Source organism: Anser cygnoides, chromosome 2 (genome assembly GCF_040182565.1).
Source record: "Anser cygnoides isolate HZ-2024a breed goose chromosome 2, Taihu_goose_T2T_genome, whole genome shotgun sequence".
NCBI classification, from domain to species: Eukaryota; Metazoa; Chordata; class Aves; order Anseriformes; family Anatidae; genus Anser; species Anser cygnoides.
In genome coordinates, this window is record NC_089874.1 from 990,046 (window position 1) to 1,015,293 (window position 25,248).

Here is a 25,248-nt window from a genome sequence, read left to right on the forward strand (position 1 = left end):
CGGATCTACCAGCTCGGGTCTCTCGCCAGCTCTGTAGCGTCAGATTTTAAACAACAACAAAGCATCTTTTGGCTGCTGTGTGCTGGGAGCAGGCGGATGTCTGACAGTGTAGCCAAGGATACAAAACATGGCATTTGAGGCTGCAGTAGGAGATGCACTTGGGTGCACTGAGGAATATGTCAGGAAGGGCAGTGCAACCTGGGCGCACTGGTGTGGCGCGGAGCGGAAGGGGGAGTGAATGCTGCTGAAAAGGCACAAGGCCAAGGGAAAGCCATTCTTTAGCCAAAAACTGTACTGTTGGGTTTTTACAATCTTTATTTTTTATTGATTTCTGCAATCTGTTTTTCTGTAGCAGATGCGGAGTGTGTTCCTGCCTCGGATGTCATGTCCATTTCTGCAGAAAAAGCGGGGTCTGCCCTTGCAGGAGACACCAAGCCTCCCCAAGCTGCGGATGCTGGATTTGCACCTGCAGCAGAAGCAGAGCCTCCTCAGGCTATGGATGTGGGGTTTGCTCCTGCCCCAGAAGCCAAGCCTCCTAATGGTATCGATGCCACGTTCGCCCCAGTGGCGGATACTGGTTTGAACCCAGAAGCAGATGCTAAGTCCCATCACGCTGTGGATCTGGAGTTTGCTCCAGCAGCAGACGCAGGGTTTGCCCCGGCAGCAGATACGAAGTCTCACCACGCTATGGATTTGGCGTTTAGCCCACTAGCAGACACCGAGTCTCATCATGCTGTGGATTTTGAGTTTGCCCCTCCAGCGGAAGCTAACCACCTGCACGCTATGGATTCTGGCTTTGCTCCTGTCGCAGAAGCCAAGCCTTTTCCTGCTGCGGATTCAGGTTTTGTCTCTGCACCAGAAGCTAAGTCTGCCCCTGCAGCTGACACCAAGGGTGCTGCATCCGAAGAGCTGATAACATCTGAATCTTCTGTTGAGCATGGCAAGTCACCCTTCCACGAGCCTCCTGCAGGTGAGCTTATCTGAAAGCTTCGTTCAGGCTTGAAATAACACGGCAAACGGCGTGCAAAGGCCACTCTAAGTTGGCACAGCACCAGCAGCTACAGTCCTGGTGGTGGATAGTGACTACTACAGAGATGTACACTTGTAGTAAGGCTGTCACATAAAAAAGGTATTTTTTTAGTAGCGAAGATGTTTAAATGCAAGGCACATCAGAATCTTAAGTAGAGCACAGCTCCACTGACAAGATACAGACAGAGGAAGTACTTCACAAGGATTTTTCACTTGTAAAATATGAAACTAGAGTAACTTAGTGATTTTTAAGGACTTGGCATTCTTTACAGAGCTGTGTTTTTTGTTTGTTTGTTTGTTTGTTTTTTAGGACAGCCATAGAGACATTCTAGTTCATCCGTGTTAGTATTTATTTTTGCATCATTATCATATACAGAAATTTCCACAGATGCTGTAGGACACTGTTTCCAAACAAAGCTTCTTATCTTGAAAATAGTTTCTGAGGAGACTGATAGGCTTTGTTGGTGATTTTGTGACATTTCCTTGGGATGACTATAGGCATCGATTCAGGGTGGCAAGCATTTTGCTTTTTCCATGTGGTGGACAATGGATTTTTTGTGCTGCGTGGATTTCTCAAAGGACACTTTCCTTTCTGAGAGACATGACAGTGTAGCAAACAGTACTGGGCAGACCCAGCGTATGTTGATTGACTGTGGTAAGAGTTCTACCTAGTAAGAAATTCTCTTTTTAATTTTTTTTTTTTTACCTTCTGCTATTCTTTGGTTTAATGATAAGAATACATTTCAAAGGAGAGAAGTTTTAACAAAAGAAAAACCTCATTAGAATGTAGTAACTGAAAGGCATAGGTGGGGGAATGAAAGACTAAATACCAGCCAATACGGGAAGATTTGCTTTAGAAGAGTGGTCCTAAAAAGCAGGTTATCACTGTTTTGAAAGTGACAAAAACCTCTAGTTTCCTGAGGAACATGGGAATTAGGCGAGGATGTAATTTTATCCTGCTTAATCTCATCTAAATTGAAAAAATGAATTTTTATTCTCTACATTCTGTTTTCAGAAGCAACTGCAAGCATGGAACAAGAACTGAAAGGCCCAGAGGCTTGTGTTGATCTTCCGTTAGAGAAAGCCAAAGACAATGTTCCATCTCCCGGCCACCATGAAGATCGTCTTCCAGAACAGACGAACCATCTTCCTGAACCAGCAGGTGAGAAATGCAAACCACAGCATAAAACTGCAGCAAGCGCTTTGCTCTCGGCTGATTCTTCCCAAGCACCCGGATTCTTTCTCGCAGACAGCGTTCTCCTATCCTTATGAAGGACAAAGCAACAAAGATTTAATCTCAGGAAGGTTATAAACATGTACAAACGTGGGGACTGTGTTATAAATAGCTGGTAGCCCTAACTTTGGAAATGACCAGCGTGTAACTTGTCTTTTTCTTCCTCATCCATATTTGTTTTACCAACATCTCTCATAATCTTTGTTTTTATGTAATCAATCTTATTTAAATTTTAAAAAGATAACTGTTCTCCAATGTGATTGTTTTACAAATTAAAACTTGTTATAATTGTGTAGCTAGGAATTTTGTAGTGTCTATATGAATATATGCTAAAATATATACGAATACTAGACGACTAACATTAGACTGATGCAGACTGATAATGGAGTATATTCTAACACTGGTTTGATTTTTTTTAATTGACAACCTCACTGCGTCCGTAAGCACCAAGATGGTCTTTGCTTCATGCATTACCTATACTTTTGCATGTCAGGCAAAATATAAAACTGCTTCTTAAAATGGGATTGTGAGGAGGTAATACATAGTAGACAATCAAATCTTATAAACTTCATCCCTATTAAAAATAAGATAGAACCTGAACCCTCTCCAAGGGCTTGCTTTTAAACTGCTGGTTACCTGTATTCATAAGAACTGAAATCTTCTATTCATATTTTTTGTATTTCATTTCAATTTTTTTCCACTTTCATATTTCAGTTCCAGTAGAAGCAAAAGAAGTTGTTGCACTAGAAAACAAAGACCTCCTTCCAGAAAAACCTGTTACTACTGTGGATGTTACTGTTACAGAGAAACAAAAGGAGCAGGCTGAACACAACCATATCGAGCATGCACAACCCCAGCAAGAAAAAGCTCTACAAGAACCTACAGGTAGAATATAAATAATAATTCAATTTTAGAATGGAAATGTCCTCTGGGAACTGTTCACCTTTTCCTATTGATTTCTATGTCACCTGAGCAAGCAAAATTTTTTTTGCACCAATCAGCTGTGCAGTTCTTTGCATTCATCGGTGATTCTGCTTGCACTTTGCCTCTAATCCCTGCGCTCTAAAATAATCTTTTCCCCTTCCTGTTCACAGGACTAAAAGCCCAAATATGCTTGCTGCTGTTACTTTATCACTGGTACTAGCTGATATCTTTTCTGCTTTAGAATATAAAAGCTCACCATCTTTTTGCCATTACCACTGCTGTTTTATTTTATTTCATTCTGGTATTAAAAAGGACCATTAATTCTTATTGCAATATTCCCAGTGAAGGCCTCCTTCCAAATTGGATTTTGTAATTACCAAAGGAAAATGGGATCTTTTTTTTTTTCCCTGCTCCACTAATCCAGCCTCTCCAAAGAGCTGTTATTGCTTACATTTGTGACTGGAGGCTGATTTGTGGGCCAGGGCTAACTGACAACTGACTGATGCTCTCTTTAAAATCGGTGGCTTGTAGCTAAGGAAACCTAGCCCTGCCTGTAACCGAGTACAGCAAATGACTTCTGTGACGGAGGTTCTGCCTTCCACTGCTTCCACTGTGGGTGCTGTGGGAAACCTGGCTCTTCTGCTCCCCCCTCCCGTTGCGCCCCTCCTCTCTTCCCCAGTCTCATCTTTCCACTAAACCTCTGTTTTCGCACTTGGGAAGGTTGCCAGTTAGGGAGAGAAAAAGTGTGTGTTGTCTTGTCTTGCCGAGACAAAATGGATCCTTAATGCACTTTTAAAAAAAAGATAACATGGCCTTACCAGAACTATCGCTTTTTGTTGGGGTAAGAGCATGTGTCAGGGACTATGGATTTTTAAATAGCATTGACGTATTTATTGGTAACAGTTGAAATAGGTTTTGCGTGTAAATGCCTATCCCAGCCACACTGAGGTGGGTTTAGAATTAGTGTGGTATCGGTGCTGGGAAGTTCTGCATATATGACTGTATGGATTGTTTTAGATGGCTAAAATCACATTTACGTATATATATATAATATAATTTTTTTAAAAAAAGCAAATAGTTGCTTTGATGTTTGAGCAGGCTTCCTGTATTCCAGGTCTACCTACTGCACAAATAAGGCAAGCTAACAAATCAAGTGACCGCAGGTTTGGCAGAGCAAAACCTGCAGCAGTGCCTATTGCAGATGTGCCAGAGGAACGTCTCATAGGTCTGCCACAGCAGAAGAGCACTGACCCCAGAGTAGACCCCTGTTCGGTAGCGGAACCTGGATCTGTTGCTGGAACATCCCCTCGCACTAGGGTTTCGCATAAAAAGGCAACTGAGCAGCCGTCCGGTGTGCTGTCAGAGCTTGCGGAGAGCTGCAGAGATGCACCCAGGGAGAGCTGGGATTTGGAAGGTTCTCTGGCTATTGTGAAGAAAAAGAAAAAGAAACCAAAACAAAAGAGAAACCAGCCGCCAAGAGCAATGGAGTTCTGGGATGAAAATACAGCAGTCTCAAGAGCTCCTAAAAATCCTCCAGTTGGTGGTGAATTGCAAAAACCAGAGGTTGGCCCCATAACGCCCGCCGAAGTTCACAAAGAGCAGTCAGTTGCCTCAGGAAACAGAGCTTCAGATACGCCACAGGATGCTAAAATAATAACTGGAAGTCCCATCCTGGATGATCAAAACGCCTTCTCAGTGCCAGCACCAGGACAGCAGGCCCAGAAAACCAGCATGCCATTTGAGCCAGCAGTGGCTGCAAAAAATAGGGACTTCGTGCCAACAGAAGACGTGAGAGATGACAGCTGGATGTTGCACTCCAAAGGGAAGAGAAAACAGGTTCCCCTCAAGCAGGGAGGCGAGACTAAGCCAGGGGAACCTGTTACAGCAAAGGTGCCAACCGAGCCCGTGGAAAGAAGTTTTCCTGGTAAAAATGACAAGAGGGAGTCTGACGAGTCAGGATGTGCTGGCCTGCAGGCATCTCTTTCAGAAGCGATCAATGTAAGCAAAGTAGAAACTCCTTTAGAGGTCAAGCCTTCAGAAACCCTCCTTTCTGACAAGGAGAAGGAAGCTCAGCGCGTATCTCCCAGGCATGAAATACCCAGCGACACTGTCCGCCGTGAGCTTCAGACTTCCAGTGGGTCACTGGAAGAAGCAGCGAAGAAAGGAGGTAGTTGTGAAAAAAGCAAAGGGGTTGAAAACGAATCCTTCAGAGAGCCTGCTCCTCCAGAGGCTGTGGCCCCATCAAACCGACTTCCTGACAAGCCAAAGGCAGCTGAAGAAACCAAGCCAGTGTCCCCTGATAAGCACGCGGCAGTTGATTTAAGTACTTCAGAGGGAACATCGAAGACCCCAGCAGATACTACTAAAATGGCCGTTACACCATTAGCTGTACAAAAACCCGAGGAAGTTATTTCTCTGCAAAACAGGAAGGCTGACAGTTTTCCAGAGCAGCCGTTTCTTCTAGCAGCTAAGCCTGATGCAGCCAAACACCCTGCTTCTGCTGAAGCAGCAGACGGAGCTAGAGTAGCAGATTCCCCTGATAAAAACAAAGGGGACGGATTTATTGCGTTAGAGCAGCAGACTGGAAAAGATCTCAATATTGCTCATGGGATGGACAGACCTAAAAAAAAGCGTGGTGAAGGGAAAGTGAAAAGAATCAAAAGTTCCTCTGAGCAGGTAACTGTTTCGGAGGATGTAGGCAAACCTGCTGATGGAGTGAAGGCAGATGAGACCATAAAAGAAGCAACTTTCTCTGATAAGGGCAGGGAGAATGGTTTTACTGCAAGAGGACACCCATCAGCAAATGCACATACTTACCCTGCAAAAACAGCAGACAAGCCAAAAAAAAGAGGTAGCGATGGAAAAAGTAAAAAAGGTGAAAGAGGTTTTTTCCAGCAGCCTTTTCTTGAGAGTAAGATGGACCTCGGTAGTCGTCCTGCCATAAGTGATAAAACTGAGGAAGTCAGTGATAAAGGTGGCGAGAGAGGCTGTAGTGCTGGCTGTTTTCAGGAGAATATATCGGATGGAAATAAAATACAGAGGCCTGCTGAACTAGTAACAGAGGGGCCTAAAGAGAATGTTGGAAAAAGTGAAGTGGCTGCTGTGGTTGCTTTAGACCAACCGTTCTTTCTGGAGGGTAGGGGAGATGAGACAAAGCATCTTGCTATGGCTGACACGATCAGCAAAACAGAGGTAAATGTGATGGCTAAAGGCAAAGAGGCCGGACTTACTTCTCCAGGTGAATTCGTTGTGACAGATTCTGATGCAGTGTTGGTGGCAGACAAACCTAGGAAGAGGTGTAGTGATGGGAAAAGGAAAAAAAGTGAAAAAAGTTCTTTTGGGCAGGCAGCTGGCCTGGACGCCGGGGTGGAAACAACCAATGTTCCAACCAAAGAGAAGGTGGCAGGAAAAACAGAGGAAATGACCTTTGGTAAAGATAAGGCATCTGATTTGGAAAGAGAGGTTTTGCTGGAGAACCTGACAGGAGTAGCCAAAGAGGTGTTGGAAAAGCCTGAAACAGAGGGTGGCGATAGGAAGAGTTCCTCTAACCAGCCAGTTCTTTCAGGTCATAAAACAGGGACAGCAGAGCCAGAAACAGCCAGCACTAAAGAGACATGGCCCGGTACTAAAGGTAAGGAAATAGATGTTAAAACAGCTGAGCCTCTGCCAGAGCACGGGGCAGATGCAGCTACGGCATGCGGCCCCGTCAGGGACCTGGTGACAGACAAGCCTAAGAAAAAGGGTAGAGATACAAAAGGCAAAAAGGCTGAAAATAGTCCTGAGCAGTCTGCCGCAGCGGGTCCGGGTAACGTCCCTGCAGTAGTCAAAGAGGTGGGAAATACTAAACAAACTCAGTCTTCTGCTAAAGACAAAGAGAATAATTTCAGTACTTTAGGGAGTCTGCTAGGTGAGCCATCTGATACAAGTAAGGCACAAGCTCCTGCTGCACCTCTGGAGCCAGAAAAATTGAGCACAAATAGTAAAGAGAAATGCAAAAAGGTGGAGGCTAGCTTGGAGCAGCCGTTTCTTTTGGAGCCCAAAGCAGGTGCAGAGGTGTTTCCTCTTTGTGACAAGGAGACATCTGCCAAACCTGGAGCAGAAAGTCCCGCTCCTTGTAGCACTGGGGTCGGACTTCCTATTCTAGAGCACCCAGCAGTGGCAGATCACAGCTCAGCCACAGCTACTGATAGATCTAAAAAGAGAGGTAGTGATGGAAGAAGTAAAAAGTCTAAAAATGCCCCTGAGCAGCTTGCTTTTCTAGAGACAAAAATGAACAAGAGTGAAGCGCTGCCTCCCGTGGGACCTGAGATGGGATATGGAATGGAAGAAATGGATTTTGTAGATGAAAACAGAAATATTAAAGGTTTTCCCATCGGCCCTCAAATGCTTTGGAATAATAAAGGAAACTACCCTGAATCCTTTGCTCAGGCTGCAGTAAGGGGCCCTGATGACACTGGCAATGTTTCTTCTGGCTTCCCAAAGCGCGCAGAGGGGGGTACAGGAGCTGAGGAGCTTCCTTCTCCTGAGATGACAGCAGAGAAGAGCAGCAAATCGCCTGGACCTAGTGCTAAGGAGGGGATCCAGATCCAGAAAACTCCCGAGCAACCAGACAATTTGAGACATGAGGAGCCTGGAAAAGAGCTTTCAAAGAAAGAGAATGATAAAACTGAAGAGACTGCTTCGCAGGGTGGTGTTGAGGCAGGTAAACCACTTTCTCTGGATCGTTCAGTTAAACAGGACATTAAATCAAAACAGGATGAAGTTTACCTTTCTCCTGTGGCAAAGGTTGATGATAAAGAAATAAGAACCACTGATAAAAAGCAAATCACTGACAGCACTTCCTCTGACCTTCCTCAGAAGGTGGCAGATACAAAACACAGACCAGCTCCCCTAGGTGCCAAAGGGACAGAGAAACTAGAAGAAACTGTCTCGTTTGGAGAGAAGGACACGGCGATACCAGAGAGCAAGGCAGAGGCAGCCACATCACAGGTGGTGGAAGCACCGATGGAGAAGAAAGCCGAAGAGGTTGGGTTGGATGGAGGCAGGAATAGCGAGCAGGGCTCGGTGAAGTGCCCGGGCAGTTTAGACAAGAAAGTAGCCGAAGCAGAGGCAGCTGGTGTAAATCTAGCAGCCGCCCAAACAACCCAAGTCAGTCCTGAAGGTAACAGCGAAGCTCATCCTCGCCCAGCAGAAGAGGATGCTGCTCACCTGAAGGATGGCCCGGCACTGAAGGCTGGGGGAGATAAAGACACAATTAAAGAAAATGAAGAGGAGCCTGAACAAAAAGCTGGAAAGGAGGCAAAGAAAGAGAGAGTTAAAGCAGCAGAACAGCTAAAAGGCTACATGAGACCCACAAAGTCAAGAGGGGTGCCGACTCTGCCAGCCAGGTCTGCTGCTCAAGACCAGGAGAGACAAAGGCAGCTGAGAGCCACTGGTATGAGCCGGCAGAGGCAAGAAAAAGGTGTGTGTTTGTGATTGGAGCTAGCAGCAGTAATCCAGGCAGCTTGCGTGCAAGACCTTGCTATTTGTCAGTGCGTTGGCATGAATACATAATCGTTAATCCTATGTGGCACAAGCGAGTGTGGCATGACTGGGTTTTTGGCTGATCTTAAAAGGCTGTTAGTTCTGCTTGCCTGTCTCACAGTGCTAATTCCCAAACTCCGAAGGATTGACAGTTTGGTTTAAGTTCCAGAACTTGATTATTTGTTTTATTCATTCAGAGTTGGTTTTACATACGTATTGTACATAACTTAAGTAAACTTGCACTTTTTGGTGTTAAGTTACATGAGCTTCTTGTCATCAGAGACAGAGAGGCATTCATCTGACACGCAGCCGTGAATCATCGTGGTCACTAAATAGCATTGCGTGCTGCTGGAGGGCAGGGATTTGGGTATTCCTGTGGTAGGAAATGTTCTCGATTGCTGCCGTGTTGAGCCTCTAACGCTACATGAGGCTAACTGCAGCCATCTCCTTTTCCTCCTGCAGTCGCTCAGTGACTTTATCTTGCCATACCTTGAACTGTTAAGTCTGTAACGCGTGCTTCCTCCTAGAGTAATCATCTTTATGAAAGCAGAGTGTAACAGAACAAGAGCTGGACTGACAGGCTTTGGGGCTCTCCCTGCTGAGCCTGTGGAGGTGCTGGTAAGCATCTGGGGCTGGTCACCCTGGCTGTTGACCAGGGGACGGCCCCCTGTTCTCACAGGGTGAGATGGGATTCATTTCACAGAACGAAAGGAAATTCATTGGACCTTTAAAAGAGAGAGTATATATATCAACCGCATCCTTACTGTAATACCCTTGTACTTCTGCTCAGTCCAAGCCGTCCTCAGAAAGAACCGGGGCCTGCCCTGAGGGCTGTCGCCGAGATGTGCTGGGGCGCTCAGCCCCGCTCGCCGGCGCTCCGATTTTCTGCCTCGTCATCGGGCATGAAAGTTTGTTCCCGTTTCTGCGGAGTTCCTCGCTGCCAGTTTGCATGATGCAGCCACTAACTTAACAAACATAGAGCTCTAGTGCGCCTTAACATGCTGGTCAGGTTTTTGAGAGGTTTTGTAATTTTAATGAGTGTTGCATAACCTGAAGTAGTTCTATTTTGGTGAAAGTGGTGTTCTCTGCATGAACTTGTGCCTGCAGAAGTGATGTTCTTTCGTGCATGATGATACAGAGTGAGGGGAAAGCTAAAGACAGCATCGTCTTTGAAAAATTAAAAAATAAAAATCTTTCAAGGCTTTCCATCATCTGCCAGAAGTCTTAACTTTCCTTTGCTAACTGCTGGTTTTAAGGGAGTGGTAGTCTAGCAGGAGATCCATGTAAAAAAAGAAAAGCTCTTCCTGAATATTTTACAGGTAAATATTCAAGAAAATTGTGGAATTAGTAAGGTAAATTGTGGAATTAGTTGAAGGATTCCTAGTTCAGAGCCAGCAGCATAACCTGTCAGTGAACTGGGGGCACACAGTCCGCATCTGTAAACAGGCCCGGCCTAAGTTTGCGCGGGACTTATCAATCTTCACTAGCTGTCATCCTCTCAGAATTTCATAGATCCACAGTTGGATTTTTTGTTATTTCTTAGAGAAGCCCTGAACGACCGAGCCTCTTTTGGCAATGCTGGTTGAAGTGCTTGTTGCCCCGGCCGAGCGCGGTGCTGGGCAGGGCCCAGCCGGCCGCTGGCAGCCCCGGTGAGCGCGGCGCCAGGCCGCTGGGCTGCTCGGCCGCCACGTACGTTACCAGGGCCTCTTTCCTTGCAGCCAGTTCCCAGCTTGTAGCTCTCTACCTGTTCAGTGAGCTGCTGAATGCCAGCAAAAAGCGAGCTGAGTCCCTAAGGTGAGTGCAGCCGGTGTGCGAGTGCCTTAGGCGGCATCCGAGGGCAAGGCAGGAAATCCACGCGCTGCTTCAACGCAGGTCAGGAACAGAAATCGGTGAAGGGAAGGTGTTGAGATCTAAAAACGTGAACTTGTGGGCTTCTTTACTAGGTAGAGCAGCAGTCAGAGAGAGCTAGGAGATCATATTATAATCCAAATTTTCACAAAGTTGGTGGGGCCAAGGGCTGTGCTTACCTTCTCCTTTCTGCCTCTTTCTCCTGCTAAGGTAACGATCAACCGTTCAAAGGTTTTTCTATCTTTACCTACCACCAGAACTTGGCCAACAGTTTGTCTCTGTGTCTCAGGGAGCTGTGTGAAGCTTATACTTTGCAACATGGAATACAGAGTCACAGAACAGAATATCCCGAGCTGGAATATCCGCACACATGAGCTATTTTTTTCACCCTGGTGGGCAGTCAGCGATGTATTATAAGAATAATGCATGGAGTTATTTTGGATAATCTTCTGCTGAAGTTTAGAAACTGCAGTCTCTTTAGCCAGGCTCCCATGTCTTACGCTGTCTGTTCTAGAATAACAGGATGGCTTTCCTAAGTGCATCAGCTCCTGTATGAACTGCTAAAATAGGTACGAGCTTTGTGATACGGCTCCCTTGGGAGTCATGGCAACAGTGATGCTGCAGATTTCTCTCACTGGCGGAAGTTGTGTGCGTCTGGTAGAAACTCTGCCTGCAAACTTCTGTAATTTTGTTTTCTAATTTTGACTGCGGTTTAAAGTTAAGAACCATCAGATGCAGAGCTCCTCATGCAATTTGAATTTAATCCTTTGTGCATCTTTCGGATTTATTTCAGTTTCTCATTTTTGTTGCTGCCAATGTAAGAACTTCCCTCGATTCTTCTGGAAAACTGTTTTATATCCCTGAATGTTAGGAGGAGGCAGTTGAGATGATAACCAAAACGTATCAGACATTATCAGCCTTTAAAATGCGACTGAGCCTTTATGCCACTTCTTGTTTGGAATTGAAACTAAAATTGGAAATTATGCATAAAAAGCAGGGTCCTAAAATCAGTGCTTCCAAGCAGGAGCCCTGCCTGACGCAGGACTGGAGATCTGATGTTGAGGAACGGCAAACAGAATAAATGATGGAAGGTTTTCTTTCATCCAGCGTTGAGCCGTATGCTTCAGATTTACTGCTCTCGTCCCTCTACTCCTCCAGCTGTATTTCAGCATTGAGACATTAGAAATAGATTTCCTCCAGCCTGTCCTTAAATAAAAGTCTATTTAAAAGAAAAAAGGGAAAAAACTGAAAAGCAAACAAACAAACAGCACATTAATTTGTTTCAGTGGTTTGGATTTTGTATCTTCTTATGGTTTTTGATTTGTTTAAGCGTTTCAGGAAGGGGCCATCTTCATGAGCCTGCTGCTGCGGTGCGTAGTGCCGGGAGGTTGGCTGCTCGCAGAGTAACGAGCTCATTGCATAGTTGCCTGGTGGCCTGGACAGTTATGCTTCGGGGTCGTTCTCCCAGGCATGGCTCGGAGGGGCCTGTCCAGGTGGTCATCTGCTGCTGAGTTGCCCTCTTTCCTCAAAAGCTTCCATCGCAATCGTCTCACCGCCTCCTGCGGGCGTCCTTCCAGCCCCCGTGCCTTCAGCGGAGCCGATGACAAGCTGTCTTTGCAGCAGTCACCAGTGCTCTCCATTGGCACCATCTCGGTGTGTAACACAGTACATATTTCTCAGTTCGACAGCTCTAAATCCCTTGTGTGCAAATAGGATACATCTAACAGCAAGAAATGCTGTCCCTGCTTAATTATAGTGTTTGCTTTTCTTTTACAGCCATGATGAAGCCCTTCCTCTGTTTTCTTTTCCTGACTGGTTTGCATTATGCTGTTGACATTATAATGTTAAATGAGTTTAGCATTTCCACAGCCACCCTTCATTCTTACAGCGTCTGTAGTTCTGCTGTGGGACCCCACGCTGTAATCGGGTTTGTCTAATACAAGCTAGTGAGATACGGGAACTTGAAGGGGCTGTGGACTGTATGGATTGGTAGCCGAAATCAAAATCACAAAAGTGTTTAGGACAAGTACTTCCTAATAACGGAGTGGTACTTTCATAATGCCTTTTAGAATGGTCAGCATAACATCATGTTGCGTTAGTTAAGACTGCTCATTATCCTAGGTAGGTGTATGAGAAGGTGAAACACAAACGATGGCACCAGACAGTTCTCATCTCAGTACTAAAGGTGTTTATGAAGCAGCAAGAGAAATTTGCTCTTACCTGCTTTTCCTCCAAAAAGCAGTTGTGTGCTTGTATTTGATTCTGCTTCAGCAGAAGGTTTTGGTGAGGTGTCAGTTTAATCTTAATTAAAAGGTAAATTGAGAAGACATTTTGCAGATCTGTAGCCTGCAGATGCTGGGTTTTTAGAGGCCTCTTTGTCTTATGTTGAATACATCAAACGTGTTTGTGCTAAGGAATGCTCAGAACAGCTGTAACTGCACGCGTCCATCTCTTCCTGCGTGGCTTTGGGCCGTGGCTGTGCTGATCCTGGCTGTTGCTGTCACTGGGCAGTCTCATTCGGGAGCTCACCCACAGGCTTTGGCCATCGCCTTAGGGCTCGGTGCTTCCTCTTTGTGTTCCCGCTCACTCCTCGCACTCCGAAGTTCAAGAAAAGCTGGGAATGGAACAAAACCACAGCTCTTTGTGAGTTCTGCCGGCGTAAGAATGTCGAACACGTTTCCTTAGGGAGGCTGTTTGTCTTTTGGGGATACCTGAATCAGAAGCCTCATCTGTCTTTGCTTACATTGCTAGCTCATTGCTCCTGTATTGTGACTTTGCTTTGCCTATTTGCAGTTTCCGCTATCAAACACTCGTACGATAACCCAATGCTGGTAATATTTTGAGTTGGAATCACTCCAAAACCACTTAAGTTCTGGTTTTGGCTGATCATTAGGATTTTTAATATATTATCAGTAAGTGCTGAAGTGAATTGCAGTTGGACTAGATGATCTTTGGAGATGAGCTTCCAGTATTCTGTTCAATTCTAAATGGGATTTGATCTGCAAACAGCCTGCCCTATACAACGTGAGCCTGTGTTTCGTAACCCTCCGCGCCGTTCAGATGCTAAGCCTGTAGTTCCAAGTTACAATGGCCAGAATCCTAAATATTCTGGCTCACCTTTCCGTCCTTTCGACGGGCTTCTTCCAGACCGTGAGAATAAGCGAGGCACGTGGGTTCAGCGGGTGACGGCACACCTTGGGCTCCAGACGTCGCCGCTGGTCGTGCACGCGTGCGGGAGCTCACCGACGAGCCGATGTGAACTGCGGTGTTGTGGTCTTGGCTTTTATGGCCAAAGCATATCCGTGATGGCTCTGGTCGGTCTGATCACCGACCGTTATTGGTAATAGCACTTAATTAGAGAGCACATTAGCTGGAGACACTGGCAAGGAGTAGCTCATCCCGGAAAGTGATGTTGCCTTAGAAACCAGTGCAAAGGACTGCACAGAAACGATCGTGTTAGATTAGGGAAAAAAAAAAAAAAAAGGCAGCAAAGGCATTAGGAGGGATAAGTAATAGCTCTGGGAGTGAAGCAAAAATAGAAACGCTAGGCTGATTCATCTGCTGAGCTGGAAGCTTGCGGATCGGGTACGAAGCCCTGACGCGCCGACGTGGTGATCTCAGCACCCGCGCGGGGCCGGGGGCTCCTCGCAGCCGCTGCGGCACGCGGTGCCTCGTGCCCGGGGACGTCCTCGCACCCGGGGGCACGCACAGGTGCCAAAATGCATCCAGGCAGCACGGATAAATGACTGTGGGTATTTAATATTCGTACTGAAACGTGCGCTGTATGTGCTCAGCTTCCTTGGCCAGCTTACTTGTCTCAGCTGTACCTTTAAGAAAGGCCAGGAGATAATGACAATACGAGGCTGTGAGGAGGTGAAATGTAAGGTCCCCGTGTGAAATACGCTGCTGTCTCACCGCTGAGGGGTTGAGAGAAGCTCCAGGCACTGGGCACCCCATGCCCAGCTCTGCACTGGGGAGCGAGAGCTCGCAGCCACGTCACAGAATGAAAGGTGGGGGAGAGCCGAGCTGTGGAACCCCCGATTTGATGTTTGAAGAGTATTCAGTCCTCTTCAAAGTTAGACTACGGGGAAAAGCAATGGTTGGGCTTCCTTTCTGAAAGTCTCTAACTTGCCCTTCTGATCCAACTGCCCTTTAGCCTGGGCCCTTCCTCACTTGAGTCATTATTTTCCTTAAATCTGTCAAAGCCCTCTTGTTTTCTGGCCATCCACTCATCCTTTCCCGCTTGTCTTTCATTGCCTAATGCTGCTTCTCCTATCATTTGTAAGAAAAATTAAGCTCTGTAGGACTTTAAAGGAAGATCTGGGACCAAAACTCCGGTATCGGGGCTGCCGGCGGCATGTTGTGTGTGTTGGCAAACTTGGTCGTGCTGAAAGCTGAGCACTTGAAGAGAACGTAGCTTCGGGGCAGAACGGTAAGAAATTTCAAGAAATAATGCAATTGGGAGAAAGTAGTGGCTGGAGGACCGGGGCCGGGACTGGATGTCTGGAGACAACATGCTGTGGGCAGGATGAAGTTGTTGAAAGGCTCTCAGCGTCTGAACTCCAAATTACCTCCATTAATATCCTGAGAAAATAAATATTAGATGACTTCAGAGGTTTTCATAGCTAAGCACTCTGCTGCTCCTGACTATCGCAGGTATTGAACATGGATCGGTTCGTTTGTTTAAAACCCATTATAACATAAAGTAGCAGCGGTGGTTGTTGGTGGCTGTATTATGGGGATATCATGAGTCAGGCTTTTCTTGCCAGCGATAGGAAATCTCTTCTGCATCTCTGGGCTCAGAAGTACCAGCCCCTAAATCGATGTGGGATTCCTGGTCTCTTCTCTAAATGGTAGATGTTTGCTTTTAAAAAAAGAACCAACAAAAGCCGCTAGAAGCCTGCTAGCTGCGCTGAGGTAGCTTTACAGACTTGCCCTCACCACTGCTGCGGTGCGTTAAGTGGTCTGCAATGGACCCAGAGTTGCTGTTAAAACCTAGTTTTGGAAGTGCCTGAGCAATAAAGGATTAACAGCAATTACATGGGATCGGATGACTTCGGGGTCTTACATCTGTGGGAACCAGTCTATAAACACTTGCAGAGCGAGCAAATGCTTGCAAACATTAGTCCCACACCAGTTAGGAGAGCAAATGCAAGCCTTGCGCGAAGGTCCCATTTTCCACTAGCAAGATACCCATGAATATTTTAAAGTAAAAAAAAAAAATGTTGAGGCCTTTTGAGAAGTGAAGCTTGTGGGTGGAAGTATTCTGGTTAATTAGAGGGTGTCGTGAAAGATTCATATAACTTACAGTTCCTTAGTCATTGTTTTTAAATATAGCAGCGTCTTAAACCCGGAGCTTAAATACAAGTAGATAAATGTGTGGATTGTAACATTTCTCAGCAGCAGGTTAAATTCAGGGGGCGTACTCTAGCTTGCAGTCTCTGGGTGTAAAAATACATTTATGCTCAGTTAAGCTATAACAGGGAGTCCTTCTGCTGCTTGAACTGTAAGGATAACATTTTCTCCTGGGCTGGAGTTTATTGATGTCTGTAATGGTGAGTGTCTGTAAAGCAGTGTAACTGGCTCGGGGGAGAAAATTTGCCTTCGTCAAGGATTAATCGGTACCAGGCACTTAAGAAAAAAAGACAACTCTGCGGTTTGGTACTAATGCAATCGCAGCAATGCAGAGACCAGCTGCTGAGTGGCTAGGAGTGACCTTTAACACGCGCAGCAGGCTCCCAGTTTGATCAGGGACACGATACTGAAATCAGGAATAGCCGTTAAAAAGCCTTGTCGAGGATGCTGCATGTAGAGGCTTTGTGGGATGCCCAAATAGTGCACTTAGTATGTGTTGAAACCGGTTTTGGAGCAGTGACATGAAATGTGAAATGCTAGGTGTAAATTACATGCAACAGAAAAAAGGCAGTTCAAAAATATTGTCGGGTATGTTTGGTTTTCCTTTTTATTTTATAAAGAAAAGAAATAAAAAATCAGGTTTAAGGTATTAAAAACTACAAAACCTCTTCTAGCTGAGGTTTGGTCCTTTTCAGCTTTGTCCACTTGCTCGTATGAGTGATAGGATTTCTGGTTTGTGGATCACTGAATCCTTGTTACAGCAATACTTGTGGTCACTGTTGGCCCCTAACGAACGTATTAAAATTCACTGCAAACAAAAGCCCCTCTGCTCTGCGCCAGGGCGTTTGGGGCTGGGGTCGTTTCTAGGTTTTGTTTCGGTTTTAGGGGGGGGAAATGCTGACCTTAGTTCATCAGTATTCTTGCGTGGCTCATCGGCAGGCATTAACGCTTGTAAAGGCATCGATCGTAATACAGCCTGACAGGGGGAAGGGAGACGGCACGGTTTCCAGGAGCGGGTGACTGCCGCGGAGACGCCGCTCACAGAAACGTCATTTCACCGAGCTCATCGAAGCCCCGCTAGCGTCTCGCCCGAGACCACCATTCCCGTTACAAAACCGCCTTTTTCTGCGGCCCTACGAAAAGCCGAGAGCTGCCGCTTTGCCTCCAGCGCGTCGCTCGAACTAGTGGCTGCCTTCGGTAAATGAACGCGGTCGGGAGGGGTGGGGAGGAGGGAGCTGTGCCGCGAGCGGGGGGCACGGCGTGGCGTGGCGTCACAGGCAGCAGCGCCGGCTCGCTCGGCTCCGCGGCAGCCTTACAGCTCCGGGAGGAGGCGAAGGCATCGGAGATGTCTCTCTCCAACAAGCAGCCCGCGCCGCTCTCCGAATACAGCCAGCTGTGCAAAAGCAAGAACCCGGAGAGCTTCTCGGAAGCCTTCCACTGCATGGAGTCCCCGAAAGACTTCGGCAAAACCGAATTCGAATGGCAGAGGACTGAGGGGAAGCTTAACGAGATTGGCTTGAATGTAAACTCAGGGGGACCGATTAAGGATGGGCTCGTTAAGAACGCCGGTTTCACGGATGAGGACAAGCTCTGCTTCTTTGAAGGCAAACTAGACAAAGAGCTAAAAATAGCTCAGAAAGACAAAAGAGAAATTGAGGTGCAAGGCAAAAAATACCAGGCAGCTGCAGGTCACCTTGAGAGCTGGTCTCTGATTTCTGAAACGTTTCCTTCTGCGGAGGGGAACTTCGCAAACCCTAAAACTACAGATTTTCATTTGGGGCAGGCAGGAGCTGAAAAATCCTGTTCCGGGCTGGGTAAAAATGAAGCCATCACCGATCAGGAGAAGGCAGCCGGGAAGGCTGGAATGGAGACCAAGTGCCAGCCAGACCCAAACCTGCCCAATCTGTCCGTGTCGGAGAGCGAGCCCAGCAAATACATGAAGGAACAGGAGATCAGTGTCTGGAATCCTAATTTCCACCCCATCCTGCCTGACAATTCAGGGTCTAAGGAAGCAGCCGTGAAAAAAGATGGAGCCCCCAGCTATTGTGTAATTGGGGTGGTTAATGACAACTATGTGCAGAGTGGATTTTCTTCTTCCTTACCTGCATCTAAGCCAGAACCCCCGACTACAACCGTGGAGCTCGCGCAAGATGACTCCAAAAGTAGTGACTTTAATAATACCACCGAAATGGAGGAAGAGATGGAAGACAAGCTGAGCTGTGCAGACGACGGCAATTTTCTGAACAGGGCTGCCCACCAAAGGAAGGCAATGAGGCGTGCAATGTCCGAGTGCTCGCACTTGTCCGTGCCCCTAACCCTTAACCTGGCTGACAAATACCCTGAGCCGGTGCTTAGAGAAGACGTCGCTACCGGTCTGCTCTCTCCTAATAGCAGCCTGACCCAGTGCTCGAGCCCCACGGCCAGGAAGCCGGGCGCCCCGATGAAGAGGTCAATGACTGTGTCAGAAGAGCAAGCGGCCGCGTGCGGCGCGGGCACGGAGCAGAGCCGCGCGGGGCTGCCCAGCCTGGTGGTGGTGAAGGAGCCCCAGCCCCTGCCGGCCGAGGAGCCGGCTGCCAAGAAGAGAGAGGAGCGGGGCAGCGGCAGCAACTCGGCCAGGAAGGAGCTGGGCAGCCCGGGCTTGTATCACAGCAAACTGGAGCAAATCCCTGAAATCAGCGGCCACGACAAAGGGAGGGAGGAGGCGGCGGCGAAGGGGGAGAAGAGGAACGGCGCCGATGGGGCCGCCGGCTTCGACTCTCCCAAAAGCAAATGCGCTGAGATGGAAGCCAGCAAAACTGCTCCGCTGGAAAGAAAAGAAATCGAGGTCAGCGATGTGCAGAGCACTCCGTCTCCCAAGCAAGGAGATTTACCACGTGATGGTATGTTGCTAATTTTTACCTCCCTTGGGAGCAGGCAGACAGTAGGAAGCAGCTAAGTGACTTCTCAGGCTGCAGACAGAGGGTGGGTGCTCGGCACACCTGGCGGGGCTGACACAGTTCAGGTTCCGGTACTTAGAACAAAGGATGTATTTTTTGGGTGGACAAAAATGGAGGAAAAAATTAAAAAATAAATAAATAATGATTGCCTGGCTGATTCCACAGCAGCTGTTTTAGCAGCAGCCCCCGAATTGCTTCCTGGGTTCCTAAAATAGATGCTGAAGTCTGTAGCATCCGCACGGTGAGAGGTCTCTGCTCAGCACCCTCTTGCCACTCCCTCCCGCGTGCATCGGTACCCTGCTGGCTTGCGAGCCGTATTGTTAGGAGCCGAGGGCGTTAGCGAAGTTAAAACCTCGCAGCTTCTCCCACGGAGATCTGAGCATTGTCCTTTTCAGTTAAGCTTTTACACCCTTCGGTGTTCATTTGAGCCGGCCGGCAGGAGTACCCGGGTAGGGTGATGTCTGTAGTTAAGCTCTTCCGAAGTACTTCGGTGCCGAGATGCAAAATGGAATTCCCTGTTCCTGATCGCAGCCTCCCCTCCCCTGGAGCCTCAGTGGCAATAGCAGCTTTTATTTGCGGTGGTCTGCTGCGTGGCGGTGCTGTGGTGAGCGAGGGCCGTCTTCCCAGATGCAGAATTCATGAAAAGAGAAGTTATTTGTTGTTCTCCAGCCTGGAACAGCATCTGTCCCCAAAAAACAGTATACCTGCTTTTTCCCCAGGTTTGGGGTGTGAGGAGGGTCGGCGTGCTTTTTGTCTTTGTTGCCTGAGCTTTCATGGGGAGATGAAAGAAAATGTGTCAGGGAATAAAGACAAAAGGCGTGCACGAGGATTCCTGCATCCGACCACTTCTTGTGCAGTCGGCTGGTGTGCTCGGCCTTGGGCGCTACGACGAACGGGAGATGGTGGCACCTGGGGCGGGGGGAGGAACGCCGCGATGGGCCAAGGGGTGTGCTGCCCAGGTCCGGCTCCGAAACGCTTGGTTTGGGGGTGTTGGGCTCTGCACAGCAGTGAGCGTGGAGGGGCAGCCTGTGCTGTGCGAGCTACGGGATTAGATGCGTGTCTCCTGCTTCGGCGGCGTGTTAGTGACACCCAATGGTCGGCCCCAGGCGCTTGGCAGCCTGGGAGATGGCTCTGACGATGTTTTGCTTCCAGCTATCGGTAGTCACGTTCAGCGCGATCCTCTTCTGTCCGTAACGGCTTTTACTTTTCGCTAATAATTTCTTTAAGATGCTTCAATTTCCAGAGCTCGTGCTCGGGCCCGCCTCCAGAGGTTTTGGCAGCGCAGAGCTCCCGGCTCCGGAGTGCCGACATGTCCTCGGCCCTGTTGGTTATCTCGGAGCTGCCTTGCCCCTCACGGCCTGCTTGGTGCGCAGACTTTGAGTCACTCCGGCAGCCGTGAGATGCAGCAGTGTCAGGTTTGGTGGCAGCGCGTCACGGATTGCGGACATCAGTCCTCCGGAGCCTGAGCGGAGATGTCAGGCCCCGACGCGGGCAGGAGCCAGCAGCGCTCCCGGAGCTCCTGGCTTCGAGCTGCGGTTCGGGAGGGCGCCCGCAGGGCTGGCTGCTCGGCCGGGGACCGGAGCCGCGGGGAGCAGAAAAAATCCCGTGCTTGCCATAGAATCATCGAATGGCCTGGGTTGAAAAGGACCTTAAAGATCATCCAGTTCCAACCCCCCTGCTCCGGGCAGGGTTGCCAGCCACCAGAGCAGGCTGCCCAGAGCCCCATCCAGCCTGGCCTTGAATGCCTCCAGGGATGGGGCATCCACAGCCTCTCAGGGCAACGCGTTCCAGTGCCTCACCACCCTCCGAGTGAAAAACTTTCTCCTAATTTCCAACCTAAATCTCCCCTGTCTTAGTGTAAAACCATTCCCCCTTGTCCTATCGCTACCAACACATACAAACAGGCGTTCCCCCTCCTGCTTACACGCTCCCGTATACTTGTGCCGTGCACCTTCCATGTTAGGGAATTTCTGCGGTATCGGGGTTCGCCAACATCTGCTCTGTGACCCAAGTTTATTTGCAGCGAGGCCGTGGTGTCTTTAGCAAGGAGCTTTGTGCTCTGGACACCCAGGAAGCCAGGTTCGGCCAGGCCGGCCATTCTGCGGAGCTTAGAGGCACCATCCCGAACACGGACCCGTATGTGGGATCTTTAAATCAGAAAACCACTAAAAACGATTTCAAGTGGATTGGCATGTTTTCCCCCGAGGGGCTGAGCACCAGCGATGGAAAGGTCACTGAAAGACGGGAACGCTTAGCTCTTCGGTCGGTTGCTTTCCGTAGACAACCAGTTTGTGTTACCGAGCTTTTTTAAGCATTTGGGTTGGAAATTTTGCACTCTCGCGATGTGTGTTATAAAAGCTTGTTTACAGCCCTTAAAACCACAGGTCTCAGTGCGATCTGGTCTGGTAATAACTGAATGGGCAGGCAGCACGAGGGTTTTCCTAGGTAAGGAGATGGGAGTTGTATGTAACTGCTTTTTTATTCCCTTCTCCAAAACTGACAGGTAGGAATTGGGCAGGTCGGGTTTGCTTTGTTCTGTTGCCTATGATGCCTTCGTAAGAAATACAGGCTGCAAATATTTGCTGCAGGAAGAAAACATAGCAGTAGAAGCAATAAACATTTTCTTTGCTTTGTGTATCTGCAGCTTAGAAAGCATTTTTGGAATGCAAAAGGAAACAGACAGGAATTCCTTGGATGTTTCCGAAAGGCTTCACACTTTGCGGCGAGCTTCAGCTTCCTCTCCGCCGCTACTAAGCAGAGAGGCAGTTGCGATGAACGCAGCGCAGCCAAGCAAGCAGCCGTGGCTGTACGTGTAGAACTGATGGTAAATCTGTCCTTTGCATTTCATTCAGGGCTCGATTACCCGTTCGTATCCCTAGCAGCCTCCTTGCTTTGGTCTTGATATTCCCCTTGCAAGTCTCCTCCCAGCCACAAGGCAGTGTATCCAAAATGGCCAACAGATCTGTGTGATCCGATGTAAACGGGTTTTCCTTCTCTCTCTTCTATCTGTTCAGTCTGAACTTACATTCAAGGGGAACAACTTTTGTCTCTTGAACCTGTTTTCATCCTCAAATTTCCTGAAAGAATCGCCCAAGCAGATGTGAATTACCTGAGTGGCATTTCTCAGAACTGCTGCCCAAAGTAGCTTTCCTCGGCCCTATACAGCTAGGTTTTTTGTGGGTCTTGTTGTTTTTTGCTAAACCTCTACCACTCCTGGTTTTAGGGTGACCTAGAACTGCACATAAAATATTTCTTACACATAGTTGGGTAGGAGTATGACTGCACACCTAGTTAAATGTCAGTCTAAAAATTGTCGGGAAGGAATACCCGTTCAAGTCTTGCGTGCCCACGGCAGGTAGTTCAAGCGAGAGACCGCGGCTGCGGGTTCGAACTGGTCAGAGCTGAACTGTGCAACTTGTTCTGGTCCCTTGTTTCATCCGTAATCACTGCAGATTCTTCCCAGAACAAGAGGTCGCATTGTTTCCTGCACTAACAATAGATTCGATTCATGTTGGCGTTGTGTAGAAGCCAGCGTGTGATTTCTTGCACATACCTAAGATGTCAGCTCCGATGGTCTCACTTACACAAACGTGGTTCCCCACTGCCTTTGCCTTCTGCCTTTTCTCTTTTTCTTTGAATTTCCTCCAAGTTCAAATACTTTTCACTCTGAAATATCAGAGATTCCAGGCACCGCTGGAGCACGCTCAGCCGAGACCGTCGCCTCTCTGATACTTGTAGCCCGATACATGCATCGGGAAAATTGTCCTGGTTTCCTGACCCCTTCTCCATCGATCTGTAAGCAAGGTGTGCAACCCGACATAATTTCTCAGTCTCCCGTGGTGTTTTACAGCAGCACGCTTCGTTGTGTTGTGGTTGAGATAAATGTAGAGCCTGAGACTGGAGTCACTGCTGGGTGAGGGTGGGAAGCCTATCGCCCCACATTAAATAGATTAAAGTTAATTACGGGATTAGGAAAAATCAGCCCAAGCACCTTGTAACGAATTATTGATACTCGTTCAAGTGATGTTACTGGGGTGGATGGTGGCTTGCTGACAAGGTTCCTTGCCAGATGAAATCAGGCTTTTAATGAGAAAAGAAACAAAGGGCTGCAGGCTGCGGGGCAGAGGAGAAAGTCAGCAGAGAGGAGATGAACAGAGCAGCCTGGCGAAAATTCTTCCTTGGTGTACACACGGTCAGCCTGGGAGTGGGTTGGAAATTGATGCGGAAAGTGTTGTAACAGTTCCATAAATCAGAATGTCCCTTGTGCTGTCATACGTTCCTCAAAGCCAGCAAAAGCCAGGGGATGGGGTCGGGTGGCAGGGCTCTGGAAATGCTTCGAGGCAGGGAGAGCGCAGGAGAGGTCAGGCTGGAGGGCAGGGAGGTGCAGGAGCGTGACATGGGACCGGCTGCATCACGGGTGATACCTTATCCGTGTGCTCGGCTCAGAGACGGGATCGTGCTTGAAATGCTTTTGCGCTTGGAACAGGGGGATTGCAGTTGCACGCTTACAGTACCTGAAAGGAAGCCCGGGATCCCCTGCCCAGGCGTGCCCAAGCCCCGGCTGTCGCTTTGAAGCGCTCTCAGACTTCTCCGACATCTAGAGCAGTCTCAGGGACAGAATATGAATATGAGAATGAATATGGAATATGAGTTCCAGCTTTTTTCATGTCCAGCATCAAATTTTTAACACAGTATTGTAGTCAGACAGAATGTGTGGTACTTACTCTAAATAAACATCTGATTTCAGTGTCTGATTTAGGATTTCTGTGATTTAGGACACTGATTTAGGACTTTCTTTCTCAGGTAAAAAATAGCCTTAACGAATCAACCTGGGCTTAGAAGATGCAGGCCAGGAGAACATCTGGTCTGTTCCTCGATTCCTGATAATAAGCCAAAGTGTACACGTTGATGGAGTTGCATTCTGTGCCAAAGAAAACGCTTACCTGTTCTGTATTTGGGTCAAGCAGGAGACATTTTGTTTAGCTTTCTCTGGAGAGGGGAAAGCAGATAGGGTTGTATTTCTGCTTAAACTGGGGCTTGGTGTATTTGTAGATAGTTTTGTCTTACGAACCTCCGACAGAAAGGCTTTAACTGGGTGGGCTTTGTGATGAAGCAGCTCCTGCTGGAGGAGGACGGATGAACAAGAACCCGTGCCTCTGCAACATCTGGGCAGAAGCAGTATCGAACGTGGTCTGGTTTTGTTTCCAAGGTTGTTTACGTTGAAGAGGGAGAGTAAAGATGGTCATTGCCTTATTGCTTAATCTGTTTCTCTTAATGGATTTTCTGTTGATGACTCTAATCCTTACGAGAATTACGGAGCTGGTGCAGTGAATGATGTTTTAGTTCGGCTTAGCCTGCCCAATATCCCTTGCTGGGGATATGGAGGATGAGCGTGTGGCCTCATTCACCACCGCGTTTGAATGCAGCCACAAATCCACGTGCAGCTCGAAGCCTGGAACGAGCCGACCTGAGGCAGAGCCTGGGCACCAGGCAGGTGGGGTGCAGACCCAGCAAGGGGGAGCGGGTGGGAAGGGTGGGAGGAGAGGACTGAGGGGCTGTGCTCTCAGGGGCCCGCTGAAATGCTCCTTTAACTAGTCAATGAAAGGGAAGAAAGGAAAGCAAGACCTAACGTTCATAACCTTCCAGCTGCGTGGTAAATAATGACCGCTACCACCTATCTTCACTTTTTTTTTCAGGCTTTTGCTTACCACAGCAGCAGAAAATGGGAGTGCTTGCTGTTGGCATTTTAAGATCCACTTAAGCCACATTACAATGGGGTCTTTGCCTGTTCCTTTTGACATGGAGAATGAATTTTGGGGAATGCCAGTTCGTGAATGAGTTGCAGCATGACGCTTAAGAGATACACGCCCATGGGTTTCGTTCTACACAAGTTCCATCATTCATAAAACCGTGCAGTTGACTTTTAAAGATGCTCCTGTGTTTCTCTAAGTACTTTTTCCTAATTTTACTTTTTCAGGGAAGGAAACATGAACGGTAAAGCTTCTCAGATTTAGCGTCCGATTTATTTATTTGTTCACATACGCTAACAGCTTTCACGAGAAATCTGCTACAGCAAAACTGCTTGTGAAGGGCTCTGAAAGGCTGGAGGTCTGTGCGTGCTCCCCTTGTGTTCCCGCTCGGCGTCACGTAGCACGGGCTGTAACCCTCGTGGGTTTGTTCCTGCACTTGCTGAGGAGGAGCAATAATGGTGCTGTTGTAGGGATTTTATAATACGTGGATGTCATAAGGATGCCTTTGTGTGGGTTTCCTTCAGCAGATGAAATTGTAGGAGTTCAGAAAGGAAAAGAGATCAAACTAGGGAAACAATTGCATCAGTTTATAAAAGCTTTACACCGTTCTGTTCTGAATACAAGATGTAAATCTGCTTGTTGTCCTCTG

At 47.8% G+C, this 25,248-nt stretch overlaps 1 protein-coding gene across 15 annotated transcripts in view; it reads left to right on the forward strand.

Moving 5' to 3' along the window:
- Nucleotides 1-25,248, forward strand: part of MAP4 (microtubule associated protein 4) — a 153,032-nt gene that overhangs the window by 98,163 nt on the left and 29,621 nt on the right. For 11 of the 15 annotated variants that reach the window (XM_066991024.1, XM_066991020.1, XM_066991012.1 and 8 more), the window contains 4 exons: nucleotides 353-970; nucleotides 2,045-2,191; nucleotides 2,978-3,148; nucleotides 4,302-8,648. In XM_066991024.1, the coding sequence (XP_066847125.1) occupies nucleotides 353-970; nucleotides 2,045-2,191; nucleotides 2,978-3,148; nucleotides 4,302-8,648 (5,283 nt within the window). The remainder of the gene's footprint in view (nucleotides 1-352; nucleotides 971-2,044; nucleotides 2,192-2,977; nucleotides 3,149-4,301; nucleotides 8,649-25,248) is intronic. The other 4 variants (XM_066991017.1, XM_066991023.1, XM_066991027.1 and 1 more) reach the window with 2 other exon arrangements.